At 42.0% G+C, this 17,068-nt stretch overlaps 1 protein-coding gene across 1 annotated transcript in view; it reads left to right on the plus strand.

Annotated features, from left to right (window-relative positions):
• The window catches only part of LOC109471743, a 53,984-nt gene that overhangs the window by 16,624 nt on the left and 20,292 nt on the right, over nucleotides 1-17,068 (plus strand). Inside the window, exons 12-25 of the mRNA XM_019771094.1 lie at nucleotides 3,738-3,890; nucleotides 3,991-4,137; nucleotides 6,863-7,009; nucleotides 7,352-7,495; nucleotides 7,636-7,935; nucleotides 8,752-9,429; nucleotides 9,760-9,873; nucleotides 10,748-10,858; nucleotides 10,975-11,121; nucleotides 11,410-11,553; nucleotides 11,913-12,212; nucleotides 13,102-13,806; nucleotides 15,028-15,141; nucleotides 16,202-16,348. Of these exons, the coding sequence (XP_019626653.1) occupies nucleotides 3,738-3,890; nucleotides 3,991-4,137; nucleotides 6,863-7,009; nucleotides 7,352-7,495; nucleotides 7,636-7,935; nucleotides 8,752-9,429; nucleotides 9,760-9,873; nucleotides 10,748-10,858; nucleotides 10,975-11,121; nucleotides 11,410-11,553; nucleotides 11,913-12,212; nucleotides 13,102-13,806; nucleotides 15,028-15,141; nucleotides 16,202-16,348 (3,351 nt within the window). The remainder of the gene's footprint in view (nucleotides 1-3,737; nucleotides 3,891-3,990; nucleotides 4,138-6,862; nucleotides 7,010-7,351; nucleotides 7,496-7,635; nucleotides 7,936-8,751; nucleotides 9,430-9,759; nucleotides 9,874-10,747; nucleotides 10,859-10,974; nucleotides 11,122-11,409; nucleotides 11,554-11,912; nucleotides 12,213-13,101; nucleotides 13,807-15,027; nucleotides 15,142-16,201; nucleotides 16,349-17,068) is intronic.

Genomic DNA, 17,068 nt, shown 5'->3' on the forward strand with positions numbered 1-17,068 from the left:
TGAATAAGCAATTTGACGCGGACAAGTACACGACGAGCACGGAAGAATTTATATCGTGCATGTTGTGTTCAAAATGCCCGCGGTTGGGTATCAGCGGTTGGGTATCACACTTTCAGCCCACAAATTCGAGGTCGGTAACACACAAGAAGGTCAGTACAAAACTTACGTCCTTGGACGTTTGTCAAGGTCACAAGTTGAGGGTTCTTTAGCACGCCTTAGTACGACCCACAGGCCGGTGGGCAGTGGAGTGACAACACACATGTCGAGCGTCGTGTGACTGCGCTGGTTTAATAGCACATAGTCTTGCCCATATTACGGGCATATATGTGCAAATAGTAAAAGAGGGATAGCTACGAGCTAATGCTCATGAGGAACTTAATGCAGGCCTCTCGTCTTGTGTGCTTTGGTATATACTATAGTCGATTTTATCAGGCGATGGTCATTACACACGTTTTAATGCAAGTACTCGCCGATGGGCGGTAGAGAAGTAACATGCGGGATGAGCGATGTAGAGTCTTTTACGTCGCGTAGGAATGGACTCATGCGTCGATGTCCTAGGTTGAGTGGTGTTTGGCACTTACTACTATTAGCAGCGCGAACATTCGCTAAAGTTCGGTCGACTGATAAGACACACGGTAAGCCCTACAGGTGTTAGTGCGGGTCCGGATAACTCGATCTCCTGGGAAGTGTTCCGCATGTTTTTAGGATTTAAGGTGTTGTACGGAATACGATTTGAGGAAACGTTGATGAGCTTTGGAGCACCGGTGTGAGAGCTTTGGTATCCCTGATTGGGTTTAGACATAGCGACATGCAGGAAGCGTACGGGTAAAGCCTTCTGTAAAACCATTCACTTTCAGAGACAACGATACTCTCCGAGCTCGGGAGATGCGTAATGAGGTCGAATACATAGCAGGCCACCTTACTGAGCGCTGGGGTGACCGACTGCATAGGAGGTACGGCGAGTTCATATTGGAATTGAAACGGATGACGATCTGGGGATGATTAATATTCCCACCACTTAGTGAATAGCTCTGCAGGGAATTTCCCTTTCACGATGGAACTTCTCAATTTTCGTCTGGCTCCTTTATACGTACTGTATTATGTGATTTTCTTAGCCATAATGATTATAAGACCTGATCAAGGTCACGATGTTGAAATTGTTGAGATGGGCTCACCGCCTGGGCTCAACTGATCGTGACCCAACACATCAGATGGTGGCCGCTCTGTTACGTGTGGCCAGAAACCATGGCTTCGATGATATCCCAGCCAAGTTGTGCAAGTGCATTTCAAACCGTGGATGAAGTCAGCAAGAGGGCTGTGTGCATTGGCAAGAGATCACGAATATATCCCAGACAGCCTTCTTTTCCGGGGCCAGAATATTGTTTCTTAGGGAGAACGATGTAATCAAATTGCGATTAGAGTCTCTATGCAGTATGAGTAATTGAGTATGGGAGGAAAAATTGAGAAAGGGGAAATTTTATACATTTGTTCGGGAATAAACATGTACACTTGATTGGAAGGCTCACTCGTACAGGCCAGGAAGGCGTTCAGATCGGCACGGTTTTTGGTCAACGTTGCATCAGAATTTTGCCTGTTGCAGAGGATATTCTTTCCGACACAACATTTGAAAACTACTGTCGAAATGCTAACCTTATATGAGCGAATACAACCTTATATGAGACGGTCTGCCGAAATGCTATGTACAATACATTACGGGTTTCGCGCAGGTGCAGTACGTTCTGCCGACGTGCTTTCTGAGTGCGTCTTCGCCCGTCACGTGATCGGAAAAGATAGAGGCTGAGAGGTAACCTGTTAGAGTGTTTGTTCGTAAGGATGGTATATTTTAAGAAATCCGTGCACATAAGTGGTGAGACCAGGAGAACACACAGTTCAGATAATATCACAGAAATGTAGTCATGCAGCTAAGATGTGTACCCGGATAACACTCAAAGGTGGGTCAAGGTCAGGACCCGGACGGAGAAAACAAGCCCTGCCAAATATCGGCACCTGTGCCGCAGGTTGACAAAGTGACACTCAATTCTCTATCATCCCTTTGGATTATGTCCTCAATTGGGAAAAAGGCCAGTAACATGATGACGGATTTTGTTTAGCTGGTAAGCAAGGTATGTTTTCGGACACGGTAGAGAAGGGTCGTATATATCAGTGAGTTTAGAATAAAATGTGTTCCCAGTCATTTCATTATATGTCAGTCTTTGCAGAATGTAGTAAGGGGGTTGATGAGTATGGGGATATACTTCCATATGGAAGTGTAGGAAAGGATAAGGTGACATGCCTCAGCGGGGACGAGGAGTAATGCTTAGGTCACATTTGAAACGGCGCCCGTTCGGCATGTCCTCGGCGTAGACGCCGGCTGGCGTCATGACGCCGAGCGTGCGCCGTACTGTCAGGGTCACAATTAAATGTTCCTTTACGGCTACCTGTCGGGGCCTGCTTGTGCTCCGGCCGGCGGCTCTCATTAATATTCATAAACTTTTGCGGCCGGTTTCTGTCAGGGACCCGTCCGGTGCCCGGTCAGTCGCCCGTCTTGACCCGTGCGGCGTGTGGTAGGGTGCCGACCGGCTCTTACAGTTCGGCCGGGCAGCTGTCAGGTCCCTGGCGGGTTCCTGGCGGGATCCCGACGGGCTCCTCTCGTGTTTTTTAGCAGGTACATATATAAGCGCTGCACTGCCTGCTACCGTTCACTTCAAGTAAAGAGTACACGTCAAGTAAAGAGTAGACTGAAGTTGGCGATGCAGCGTTCAGTGCAACCTGCAAACAACTTACAAGCCCGTCTGAGATTGAGATTGGTGACAACCTACATGTAGGTCTTCTGGCATTGGTAGCTGAAGAAGAGAGGCAGGCAGAACTGGTGCGTCGCAAAAGTAACCGAGGGCCTACTTTCGAAAGTACTTCAACAGTGACGCAGGAAGTACTTCAGCAGTGACGCAGGAAGTGTGCAGCTCCTTGCTATTGAGCAATAAAACCACTGAATATCGTTACTTCTGTTGAAATTTGGACTGAAAATAAATGCTAATAACTTCTGATTCCATTTTATTACGAAGGCATATGATGTAACAAGAGATAATGTCAGACACATTCTATTCCTGTTATGATCTGTTTTATGAAGTTGGCAAGAGAGCCGTGCCGGCTGTTTTCCCTTGCCCTTCGACATTCTGACACACAAATACAAGGTGTAACACACACAAGTACACGATGTAACACACACGTGGTGAACTGTGCGACGTAGTCTGAGGCAGGAGCTTATATATGCTCCCTATAACCCCCTTTTCCTGACCATCTGATGCACTGATCAGCACATGTGACGTCATAATCTTAGGCAGGTGCCTGTTCGGCCGCCCGACGGGTCCCGGGCAGTGAGGATACGGCGTCGCTTCGGCGTATTTCGCCGAACGGGGCCCGAAGTGTTTTTAACTCTGAGTTAAAATCGATTCGGCGACCGCGCGGGGCCAAAAATAGGCCGGCAGCCGTCGGGAAGCCCGCCGGTCTCCGTCCAGGTCCCGTTCGGTAGTGCTAAAAAACACGCCGAACACGCGCCGAGCGGGCCCCTTTCTTGAATTGTGACCTAAGCATAAGGACAGCGCGACGTAGGCACTGTCCCATAACTTATGCAGGATGATCCGATGATTGCGCAGTGTGATTAGTAACCTAATTCTATCTGATTGAATTTTATCTGATGAGATATTTCGTCTTGCTTATTATGGGAAATTTCCTTACAGAGTGTTCCGGTACATACGGCCATAACTGCGAGAACACATGTGGACATTGTTGGCATGATTTTCCCTGTGACAAAGTTGACGGGAGATGTCCGAGAAGATATCATTGGTCTCCCTTGTGTGATGAAGGCTATGGTGGTGACTACTGTGATCAAGGTGGGTTTCTGGTCTGTAAACATCGCGATCTGAAATTACAGATTGTCTTCTAAACAAGACGTCTTATTCTACCTGTGATTTATCTTTATTTCTTTGCTAGAGTGTTCCGGCAGGTACGGCCATGACTGCGACACCCCATGTGGACATTGTTACGGGGGACAGATCTGTAACCGTTACAACGGGGCATGTCCGACCGGAGGGGATCAACTTTGCGCAGCCGGGTACAATGATTACGGATGTGATAAAAGTGGGTTTCTTGTCTGTAACCATCCCACTCTACAATTATAGATTATATTCTAACCACTAGATTTCCGTCACCTCATGCCTTCGTCAAATGATGTTAAAGTTTACGACTGAAGAATTATGCATGTAAGACATAATGATGTTGATCTTTATGACAGACAAAGTAAAGGTTATTCGTCCTGATTATGCACAAAGGGTCCTCATTTGCATGAATTATATCAGTTGATCATAGTCTCCACCAAAAGACAGCCTTATCTTACTTTTACTTTAAGAAGAAATCCATTCTATCATTTACTCATCAATTATGCAAATAAGGTCCTTATGTTTAATTATGTTCACCTTCATTTAACTTTCCCATTAATACCCCAAGTATAAAATTCTAACCAGTTACCATTATGCAAATTACGTGTTAATTTACATAATCGATATCTGCCTGTGTTTGTCTCGTTCTCAATTACATATGTCACAAGCTTAAATAGTCTTATAATAATGCAATGCACCTGATTTATAGTATTTCCTCATGAAGTATTTCCTCATTAAGTATGCATGTCACATCCAGATTTGCATAATATTCACATGATTATGTCAAGCGTCATTAAGCTACCTAAATAACAAAAATCAAGACGCTTTGTCAACCGGTTCTTGAGTTATTATGTTTTGAATATTTTTAAAGAAACACCCCTGCAGTTACTGAGCAAGCTGCTAGGGGGCCCAAACCTACGTTACTTCTTCCCTAGTACAAGACCTATTCAAACTTCGTGATCCTATCACGTCCTGATCATGATATATCAAAACCGGAAATTGCGCTGCAGCAGCACAACAAGCCTCCAGGGGGCCCAAAATCTGAACATTTTAGGTCTCATCAAGACCTACCCACCTACCAAGTATGACGACAATCCATTGAAGTCTTCTCGTATTTGGGTGTTTACAGACACGCAGACAGACACACAGACGAACGCCCATGAAAACATAACCTTCTTGGCGAAGGTAAAAATAGGGCTATGCAAGCATTTCCTCATAAATTATGCAAATAAGGCTTTGGCTTCAATACGTAATGTTTAATAATGATTACCCTCACTTATCCCTATCTAGACCTGTTTTTTTGGGATTCGTGCGACCAGAGGGGGGTATTCACCCCCCCCGCCCCCCCACCCGATCTCGTAAACGGTATGTCGTATGACCAACAAATTTGTAGAGGATGTTGTGCTAGTAAGATTAATCATAACAAAAATGTTGATGTCATGATGACGTAATATGACGTCATTAATGTTATTTTATTGGCGAAAACCGGCTAGATATGTTATTTTCTTACAACTTATCGGTATATAGCACAACTTTAACAAAGTGTCTATGATAGAATATTAAGGTCTACTAAGACATATGTTTCCCATAGCAACACCAGTGATGTCATAAAGTGACGCTATGCATATTTTACCTATCCGCGATCTTGAATCATCAATCTTGAATCAAAATATTGTTTTTTCAAGATAAAGCCTAAAACACCATTACAAATAGCCTAAAGACGTTCATGTGAACTTTTTTTAAACTCGAAGTAGCGATAATATTTAAAGGAAAAATCGCTGTATATACCTGATCTAATGATGGTCTGCCATTAACATGGATTATGCATCGAAATTATCAAAATTACAAAAAAAATTACATGTTGTTAATATTGGAAATCGTGTAACTTGACACAAAATCCATAAGTCTATTGTTGAAACGAAAATTACTGAATTTCGACAAAAATGTCTGTCAGAAACTCGTGTCAACACAAAAATGTTTGACTTAAAATATATACTGATAATTATACTATCAGTATATATTTACTATTACAAACTATATTTTTGGAAAGGTCACGACGTTTGGTGGTTCTGGCGCAAGCCGTTCAGACGCTATCCGACATCAAAATTGGCTCGGGCACTTTTACCCCCCCCCCCTAGTCTAAATAGTGTAACTTCCAAATGCCCCAAGTACGAAATTCCTGTCAGTCACCACTATTAATGTATTTTCTCATTATTTATGTAATTTACCGAACATTTTTGATCTTACTATGTTTACAAAAATGTACACCACGAGATATCAAAACCGCTTGATTGTGTAAAGAGGAACTATTGACCTACAAGCACATGTGCTTCCACACCTGTGTTAACACAAGGTCTCACTGGGCGGGGTGGAATCGGATGGGGTAACCCAGCTGAAGGTCGTTAATGGATAAAAGCAGGAAGATGAAAGGCATCAAGGACACTTTCAAATGTTAACACAGATAGGCCCATTGCACTTTCGCACAAGCGACTAGGGAGTCCAGACTTACACCACTTTATCTATGCCCCAAAACCTATTTAACATACAAAATTTTAGACAATTCCTCATCCAGGACTTAAACTGCTAACAAACAAACCATGTTCGAACTTGACCTTGGTCTTCCAAATGGTAACATGCCTACCCAAAATCATGAACATTCATTTACATATAGTCGAGTTATCCTGCTCACAAACGACAAAAACAAAATGTCCACTGCAGTGAGGTAAGGACACCCACGAGACTGATTTTTCAACTTGACCTTGGTCCCCCAGCAGTAAATCATGAACATTGAACGTTGCCTTCAAGAGTTATGCCGCAAAGTTTCGCAAACTATAGCAAAGTGATTGCTCAGCCTTCCGGACGAAGGCAATAAAGACTTCTTTTCCACCTAATTTACAAATTAAGATTTATCTTAATTTCTTTAATAGGGTGTTCCGGTACGTACGGCCCTAACTGCAACACAACCTGTGGGCATTGTAACGGGGGTCAGATCTGTGACTTCGTTGACGGGAGATGTCCGACCGGATCGTTTTACGTGTGCGCCGCCGGGTACATTGGTGACAAATGTGATCAAGGTGGGTTTCTGGTCTGTAAATATCCCACTCTAAAATATACGTTTACTTCTACACGTAAAAAAGACTTTTTATTCAACATCTCGTTTATTTTAAACTCTTTGATACTCTGGTCCGTACGACCTTGACTGTAGTGAAACCTGAATGTGACATTGTTCCGCGGAAGTCATTCCTGTAACATGTTTACCAGGTACAATTTTAGTGACAAATGTGATCATGGCATTTTCTTTGGCTACAAAGACCTAATCTAGAGCTTTGTTGCTGTTTTGGTTATTATAGATTGCTATTATCAAGCATTATTATTACATTATAAATTGAGTGATAAAAAATGTCCGACTATTTCAGAGTGCCCTGACGGCCAATATGGAGCTGACTGTACCCGAACCTGCCACTGTGCAGCCGGACCGACAGCCTGTAACAAGACGACTGGATTCTGTACTGGGGGGTGTCTGGACCTCTGGGCTGGGGACTCGTGTCAAATCCTTACAGGTATAGGGAATAAAATGGTTTTAGATTTGTGAAAACTTTTTTGGTCACCTTGTGCAATCACAGAGCTTGTCACAATTGTGGCTTTAGTGTTCTTTACCCTCGTTATGATGGTCTTAGAAGTATGCAACTTTCTCTTTCAGCTACTGTCTCATACGGAGGTCTCTTTGTTAAGAAAGAAGGTCACTTCTTTGGTAGTTCTTCTCACCACATAACAGCGTACGACAACATAGACGCAGAAGAGTGTGCCCGTCGCTGTCTGCAAGGTTACGGCAGCTATGATGGCGTCAATCCGACATGTCTGTCCTTCAACCATCGCCCTGCCGGATCGCCAGAGGGCGGCAGTGCACGGTGTTGGCTCCGTAGTTCTGACAAGGACACGGCGGTATCTCCTGGTCCTGAGTGGGACAGTTGGCCTTACCGAAATTACTACCAGAGGAAACGTATGTTCATCAAAATTTAATTTGAAAACTACTCAAGTATATGACCTATTCTGTATGTTTTTCTAAATGTAGGACATTTGTAGAACAATTATGAAAAGGATTACCAATACGTACTGTCTTAACTACATGGGCGGTATTATTATCCTGGAAATAGTACTAATTGACCACAATTAAAGTGAATATTCAGGTGGACATTTTATCTAATTTTATGTAATTTCCTTCATTCAATACTCAAAATGTACACTATTTCCATAACATGATTGGTCGAATTCAACGATGGCAACCATATACTTATTATATATTGCATTTTTCCTTAAATTCTAATTGCTTGAAAGAAAATGAAATAAAACTCAAGATAAATGATCCAAACAAATTTTTTTTGTTATGATTCAATTCTGATATTACACCATCCTCTGAAAATTTGCTGGTCCTACGATAAGTGATTTTTCCGTCCCAGCATGACCAAAAATCCGGTCTGAAAAGGGTTAACATTATTACCTGAATATACGGATTCCGAAGTTTTATCATTGGCGCGTTGATAGGTCATCTGCGTGTTTTCTTAAGCAACCGTACTGGGGACGACAGCTACAATGACAGGAAATTGACTAAGTCAAAGACCTAAGAAGTATTTTACTATATCCTGTCCAATTTTCTTCTATATGCATACTTGTTTCGTTATTGGAGACAGCATGGAATAAGCATAGACGGAATCAGCGAGAAATTCACAACGAAAGAAACAAGAATGATTTAAAAATCAATGGTGTATGACATATCCCATACACATAACAACAGACAGTTATTGTCTATCACTTTTAGATATGCTGGCGCCCCAAGATTGCTCTGAAGTGTTCGCACTCGGGATTCAGTACAGTCATGTTTACACCATCGGCCACCCACAACCATTCCAAGCCTACTGTGACATGGTCACTAATGGCGGGGGGTGGACGGTCATACAGCGGCGACAGGACGGGTCCGTGCCGTTTAACAAGACTTGGACTGAGTACGAGCAGGGGTTCGGCAACACTAGTGGAGAATACTGGCTGGGATTGGGGAACATCCACAGCCTGACTACACAGAAACAAAACGAGCTGTACGTGTACTTGGAAGACTGGGAAATGAACAGCCGGTTTGCGTGGTACAGCACGTTTTCTGTGGGAGGTGCCTTCAGAAAGTACAAGGTAACGATCGGCGGGTACAGCGGGGACAGAAGTTTTGATAGTCTGGCGCGCCATCCTTATAGCATTGACAACAGTCCATTTTCTACAACAGACCAAGATAACGACGGTGACAGTCGTACCGACTGTGCGGGTACATACGGACAAGGAGGCTGGTGGTACACTCCAAGATGTGGCAGGGCCTTGTTGAACGGACAGTATCTGACAGGCTGCTCATCCTCCTGCTCGTACAGAGATGGAATCATCTGGTACACTTGGAGGGGTTACCAGTATTCCTTGAAGAAAACAGTCATGATGGTCAGACCCGCAAATTTCCCAGGTATGTGCCAAAAGCGCTACTTTGGGCGTCTTGTGCTAAAGAGGCCCATTATCGGAAAGATCGTTTAGGATGTGTCCATGATATATTTTATAGTTTTATGCGTTTTAAACGCTTTTCTCCTGTAGTAATTACCTTTGTCTTGGAACTGTTTTTGAGTGTGATCGCCTTTAACGACACAGAGAGGAACCGTATGGGAGACCAGCTGATGTTAATTAACTTAAAAAGGCAAAAAAGAGAAAAATACATTTCACAGTCCATGAACAGAGCATGGCATTTAATGATCAAATGCAAAATGTCAACTTTCTGTCATTCCTCTACGTTTCCCCACAGCGTCTTTATTCAAACAGTGCCAGAATGGTGGAAATCTGACCCAAGGACCTCAAGATTCCGGACTTTTCATCTGCGCATGTGCAGATGGATGGTACGGTGCCTTCTGTGATCAGGGTAGGTCTGTTACTTACAGTTATGAATGAATGAACGAATGAATGAATGAATAAATGAATGAATGAATGGGATTTTATCAAATACCAAGCGCCAGGACTCCTGACGTATTTTGGTTGTAATATTCTATAATACGGCCTATTGAATATAGATACATTTTATACAAAGTAGCCAGACCTTTGCAAGCTAGGGATAGTCCCATTTGAGGTTGAAAAATGTTAGATTACTATGAGAATGTAAACTATATTTTATTATATATTTTTCTATATATATAAATATATAAATATGTCCCATTTTGACATTTCTTGTCGGACACAAAATTCCTTCTTATGAGTTGGTTTGTATATATGTCTTGAAACCTCTTACACGTTTCTGTATTGAGATTGGAGCATTGTTATTTGAGTTATCCTAGAAACTTCATAGGTGGTCAAGTGGTTCAGCACTTTTAACCGGTGTTTTAGCACATGTGAGTCTTTTGTTAACGTCAAATTTCTTCCAGTTAATATGTTTGCGTGAGTTTTCTGCAGGCATTTGAATAACATCAACATGTTGACTCAAAAAACTAAGAAATTGTGACCCTAGACGTAGTTGCCTATGAACTTGGGGTCAAAGGTCATTGACATGGCTGCCTGAAGGCATCTTGTTTCAGCTGCAGATATTTTGATAATGAGCGGAAATTATTCATAACTAATTTTGTGAAAACGTCCCTCATAGGTTCTTGTAACTATACATACTTAAAAATCACAAAATACAGTCCCAAAAAAAGCAATATTTGTGCAAAACATTATGGGGTCAATACGGTAAGATTCGTCGCAAAAAAAAACCTACGGATGTTCGAGGGTTAAATTAAATATTTATAATTTTTCTTTCTTTACAGAGTGCGGACACTGCTACATAGGGCAGACCTGCAGCAAGTTCGACGGAGCCTGTCCGACTGGAGAGTCTCATGTGTGTGCGTCAGGGTACCATGGCACCAAGTGTGATCAAGGTTGGTTTCCAGTATTGTACATACTTTTAGTGAAACCAAGCTACATTGCTACTGTCTTACACGAATGCTTATACATATATACCATACGGATTTCAATGTTTTTTTTTCTACCACAGAGTGTTCTAGTTCGTTTGGCCCTGACTGTAATACCACATGTGGCCATTGTTACATGGGTCGGACCTGTGACAGATTCACGGGGACATGTCCAACTGGAGAAGCTTTCGTGTGTTCGGCTGGGTACAATGGTCACAAATGTGATAGCGGTACGTATTCTCTTTGTTTGCTTGTTTGCTTGACGAGTGTGCCCATGCATGGAGCAAGCAATATATGTTATTCTGCATTATTAAAATCCGATCATCGTATTATGACACGTCAACAGAGATCACTGGTACGGTGTCACTTGAAGATTTGACGTCTGAATTTCCAATCCTATAAAGCTTTTATTTAATAAATATTGATCATCCTCTTTCTTGTGTTTGATACAGACCCGAAGATATTTTCATATATTTATGTATTTGATAATATCTGTTAATTTGATGTAAATTTCTTAGAGTGTCCTGGCGGCTTGTACGGAGCCGGCTGCACCCAAACCTGCCACTGTGCAGCCGGGCCAGCTGCCTGTGACAAGCCGACTGGGGTATGTACTGGGGGATGTCATGACCTATGGACTGGAGACTCGTGCCAAACACCTGAAGGTACTATTAACAGTAACATTTAACACATAAGCTGCACAAGATACCTGTCACCATCCCGAATAAGTAAAATAGATACATATCGACATGTCAATAAAAACGGTCGTGGATACCTAGCGCATTGTATCAGAACATCCTGGAGGGACATGGCTACAGTCGCCATGCATCTACTCTGATGCTTGCGGCTTGATTGATACCTAGTGCAATCGCAAATACGGTTTTAATCTAACGTTATATTGATGAAGGTTAGACATCCAGGTAAACGGTACCAATGGGGTTTTTAAAATTCTAATACCGGACCAATTACGAAGACTTTGAAAAAATTCTGTTGGTTTTAAAACGTTGTAACGTTTTTGCTTTAGATACTGTCTCGTACGAGGATCTCTTTTTTAAGAAGGATGGTCGCTTCTTCGGTGATTCTCCTGACCACATAACAGCATATAACGACATAGATGCAGAAGAGTGTGCCCGCCGCTGTCTGCAAGGTTACGGCAGCTATGATGGCGTCAATCCGACCTGTCTGTCCTTCAACCATCGCCCTGCCGGATCGCCAGAGGGCGGCAGTGCACGGTGTTGGCTCCGTAGTTCTGACAAGGACACGGCGGCATCTCCTGGTCCTGAGTGGCACAGTTGGCCTCACCGAAACTACTACCAGACGAAACGTAACTACATTCATATCTCTATATGACAAGGGACTAGATTCCCTTTTTTTAACTTTAACGTTTTACATGCTAGGGACATCGGCTACAGTGACAACAAGTTACTCGTTTTAAGACATAGAAATGTCCTAAGAAGTGCTATGTCAAAGTCCAATTGATTTTTTTTGCTATCATGAAAGTTCATCTGTGTTGGTAGTTACAGGTTTAAAGTTAAAACTTTTGATCCAACACGAAAATTCTCTCACCTAGAGCTTTCAACCAGTCACTCTGGTCTTCCTCAGTAGACTGACCCAGTGAAGCTTGTCACGTGGCTTCTTTGAAGTGTGACGTCAACACTGGGTCAAAGGTGTCATCTACCACATCCCCTGCCAGGAAACTTATATTGGTGAAACGGAGAGGTCTCTAAAAGCCAGGTTTCAGAAACATACACGGCCTAGTTCTGCCAGTTCAGAGGTGTCTCAACACATCCACATAGAGTCACCCGGACACCATGTCTCACTTGACACAGTAAGGATTTTAGACACTGAACAAGACAATTTTTCTTGAGAGGGGTGAAGGAAGCCATTTACATCAGGGCCCATCACCCTACATTGAACCGCGACGGGGGCCGACATCGTCTACCAGATACCTTTGACCCAGTGTTGACGTCACACTTCAAAGAAGCCACGTGACAAGCTTCACTGGGTCAGTCTACTGAGGAAGACCAGAGTGACTGGTTGAAAGCTCTAGGTGAGTGATTTTTTTGCTATTTATAATTGCGTATCTGTTGACTTTCGGGAGCCAGTGAAAATACATAGACGAAATCAGGGAGAAATTTACAACAAGACCTGAACAGGAATTAAGAAACACACGAAGATTCGAGATAGGCATCTTTATTATCTATTGTTTCCAGATATCCTGGCTCCCCAAGATTGTACTGACGTGTTCGCACTCGGGATTCAGTACAGTCATGTTTACACTATCGGCCACCCACAACCATTCCAAGCCTACTGTGACATGGACACTGATGGCGGGGGATGGACGGTCATACAGCGGCGACAGGACGGGTCTGTACCGTTTGACAGGACTTGGACTGAGTACGAGCAGGGCTTCGGCAACACCAGTGGTAATGCCGGTGGGGAACACTGGCTGGGATTGGGGAACATCCACAGTCTGACGACACAGAAACAAAACGAACTGTACGTGTACTTGGAAGACTGGGAAATGAACAGCCGGTTTGCGCGGTACAGCACGTTTTCTGTGGGAGATGCCAGCAGCAAGTACACGGCAACGATTGACGGGTACAGCGGGGATGCAACTGATAGTTTGGACGCATCCACTACTCGTCACAGCATCAACAACAGACAATTTTCTACAACAGACCAGGATAACGACGGTGTCAGTACCGACTGTGCTGCTACATTCGGACAAGGAGGCTGGTGGTACACTCCGAGTTGTGGTTACGCCATGTTGAACGGACAGTATCTGACAGGCTGCTCAGTACCTGCTCCAGCTTCCTGCTCCACTGCAGATGGAATCGTCTGGTACACTTGGTTGGGTTACCAGTATTCCTTGAAGGAAACCGTCATGATGATCAGACCAGCTGATTTTCCTACTAGTAAGTTTTCAAGTCATTACTTAGCACTGTGCTCATTTTGTTTTCTTATTATATACATGGTAAAGTTAAGATAAAGAAAACAACAGTTTCGAGAAATCATACCTCCATGAAATATGGACTTGACATGTAACTGTAAATTTCTTTTTTAATTATGCAAATTCCCGCTATATTAACATAATAAATGCATCGTGATGTTAACTTTTGATTAACGTACCCATGTCCCAAGTATGAAATTCCCATCATTTACCACTAAGCTAAGGAGTCATAGAATTTTCAGATTAATTTTGCAAATTAGGTCCGTATTTGCATAATCGGTATCTGATTCTATTTTATCTGCCATACATTATAAACATTACATGTATCAAAATCCCATGATGTAAAACACTTGAATTGCAGAACTTCCTCATTAATTATGCAAATGAAGTCATAATTTGCATAATTTGCATCCAGTAATGTAGATCTCTATTTGTATGTACCCACATACCAAAAAAATCATCAAAATACATTGTTCCTTTGTGAATTTATCTGCCCTGAAAGCTTTTGCCTGACCCCCCCCCCCTGCAGTTCCAGAACAAGCTGCTAGTGGGACCAAACCCATACCACTTATTACTGGCAGGAAAAGCTATCCACCGCGCAAAAATCAAGACCATAACATGCCCTGGACAAAAGATACAAAAACCGAAAGTTTTGCTGCAGTATCAAGGTCAACCACAAGAAGGCCCAAAATCGACCCACATACCCACATACCAAATATTATTACAATCCATTTAAAGGTTCACAAGTTATGCTGGCTACATCACGATGCATTTATTATGTTAATGTAGCGGCCATTTGCATAATTAAATAAGAAATTTACAGTTACATGTCAAGTCCATATTTCATGGAGGTATGAGGTCTTGGGCATGTGTCAAAGTCGTTACGATGGGCGTCATGTGCTCAAGAGGCTCAAAGAAGGCAATGGCTATTTAGGATCATATATAACGCTTTATGCATGTGCCTACAAGTAGCTTTATATTGACTTTAGCAGTTCTGACTTAAGATTGTTTTTTTGAGTGCGATTACCTTAGGACCAAAGCAGTACGGAACGTCGGGCGATGATAATCAAGGCAAAACATAGTAGTCGTACAGCAAGGTAACAGGGTAACATTTGGGTGAATTGTTACAATAATTTAAATGCAAAGTGGCCACTGTCAGTACTGTCATTATACTACTTTTCCACAGCGTCCTCATTTAAAACATGTCAGAATGGTGGAACCCTGACCCCTGGACCTGAAGACTCCGGAATTTACATCTGCGCATGTGCAGATGGTTGGCAAGGTTCTCTCTGTAAACAGGGTAGGTCGTATTTTTACTTTAATTAATGGATTATTGAATGAATTAATGAATTAAAGTGATTAGTGACAGATACGCCCAGTCCATATATTGTCTGTAGTATTCTATATCACCATTAATTGGATATATTGGATACAAAGTGGCAAGTTGTTTGATACCTCAGATCACTGGTTCAAATTTGATGTTGTGTAATGTTAGATTGCCGTGAAAATAAAACTTATTCAGACGGGGGAAGGGGGTTACGTGGTTGAGGCCCGAGCCAACTTTCATCTCCTGTAGCGGCTGAGCGGCATCAGATTAAAAAAAAAAACAGATGGAATCATTTTTATGATTTAATAGATTTTCTTGTCCGCAATTTCGGTTTTAAATTAAAATTTTCAGATTTTTAATGTTTAATTACACGTTTTTCGAACATTATTGATTCTTATATAATTATATGTAATTTCAAATATTCATAATGTATGCTAATTTAACGACGCCATTGATCAAAATCCAAGATGGCGGACCATATTCTTTAGATCTGGTGTATCCACTTTTTCACTAATCCAAGATGACGGATAGCTTGAATATGTATGACGTCATTTTATGACACTGTTTTTACTAAGGGAAACATAACTCTTAGTAAAAGTTTGTTTTTTCTGAGCTTATTAGAAAACCAATTTTTACGATTTTAGGAAAACATCACGTAAATGACGTCATAATTTCTGTTATCATTTGATTTTACTACACCATCCTGTAAAATACTTCTACGAGTGGTTGTTGAGTTAGAAAGGGGAGCCCCAACCCACCCACCCCCCTCCCTGTCCTGGCATAACCACAACGCCCGGTCTGAATATATGATTAAAACTATAGATATATTTTGTATATTATGTTGCGACGCGTTTAACGGGACATGTCCGACTGGCAATGTCAGGTACAATGTGAGTGTATACGGCCGGATACAAGGGCGCACCAAATATGATCAAGGTAGATTTCAAGCATTGGATTTTCTCAAGCTAATTTCCATTGCTTACATGACATCTAAAATACACCATATGCCTTTTTATGTTTCTGTCTTCTATAGAATGTTCTGATACTTACGGTCCCGCCTGTAACACCACATGTGGACATTGTTACGGGAATCAGACCTGTGACAGATTTACCGGGACTTGTCCGACCGAAGGGGTTCACGTGTGTGCTGCCGGGTACAACGGAACCAGGTGTGATCAAGGTAGGTTTCTTGGCTTTTCTTATTACCTACGTAAAATGCGTTTTCACATACTTGTGGTATGAAGGCCTTTATGGATCGTAGTGCTATTTGGTAAGTGGGCAGATCTTAGGAAGACAAAGGCCAAGTTCAAATTTGGGCCTCCTGCCCGCTGATCTTGGTACAACGATAGAACTTCCTTATTTGTAGCTTTTGAGCTGGACATGATATAGTCTTATTTTATTGCTGTCAGCTTTTATTGGCTGGTCCCCTTAGCAGCTTTTTTCTGGAACTACATTGAAGTTTCCGACAATATCTTACAAAGCGGCGGATAAATCAAGAAGCGAACAACCGATCTTCATGAGTATTGGCATGTAGGTATCCTAACGAAAAATGTACACAACGAAGTTTGAATGAAAGGTCCAATTTGTATAATTATTGACGAAATAAGAAAACACTGTCATACATGTTACACATATAAAAATTTTCTATACACGTGATATATGTAATGTATGGCAGGTTGAACACCAACATAATTATGTATATTAACACTTACATGATTAATGAAAAATTTTACGAGTTCTTATCGGTAATTGATACTTACTCTAATAGTTGTGACACGTGTAAAAGTAAAAGTTCCCTACACAAATATTTGTTTAATTATTGATAATATGTTTGAGCAAAACGTTGCTAAGGGAAAGGACTTTTACAAAGGAAACGCAATACACACACACACACACACAC

This window comes from Branchiostoma belcheri, unplaced genomic scaffold, assembly GCF_001625305.1.
Source record: "Branchiostoma belcheri isolate BF01 breed outbred unplaced genomic scaffold, Haploidv18h27 scaffold257, whole genome shotgun sequence".
In the NCBI taxonomy this organism is placed as follows: Eukaryota; Metazoa; Chordata; class Leptocardii; order Amphioxiformes; family Branchiostomatidae; genus Branchiostoma; species Branchiostoma belcheri.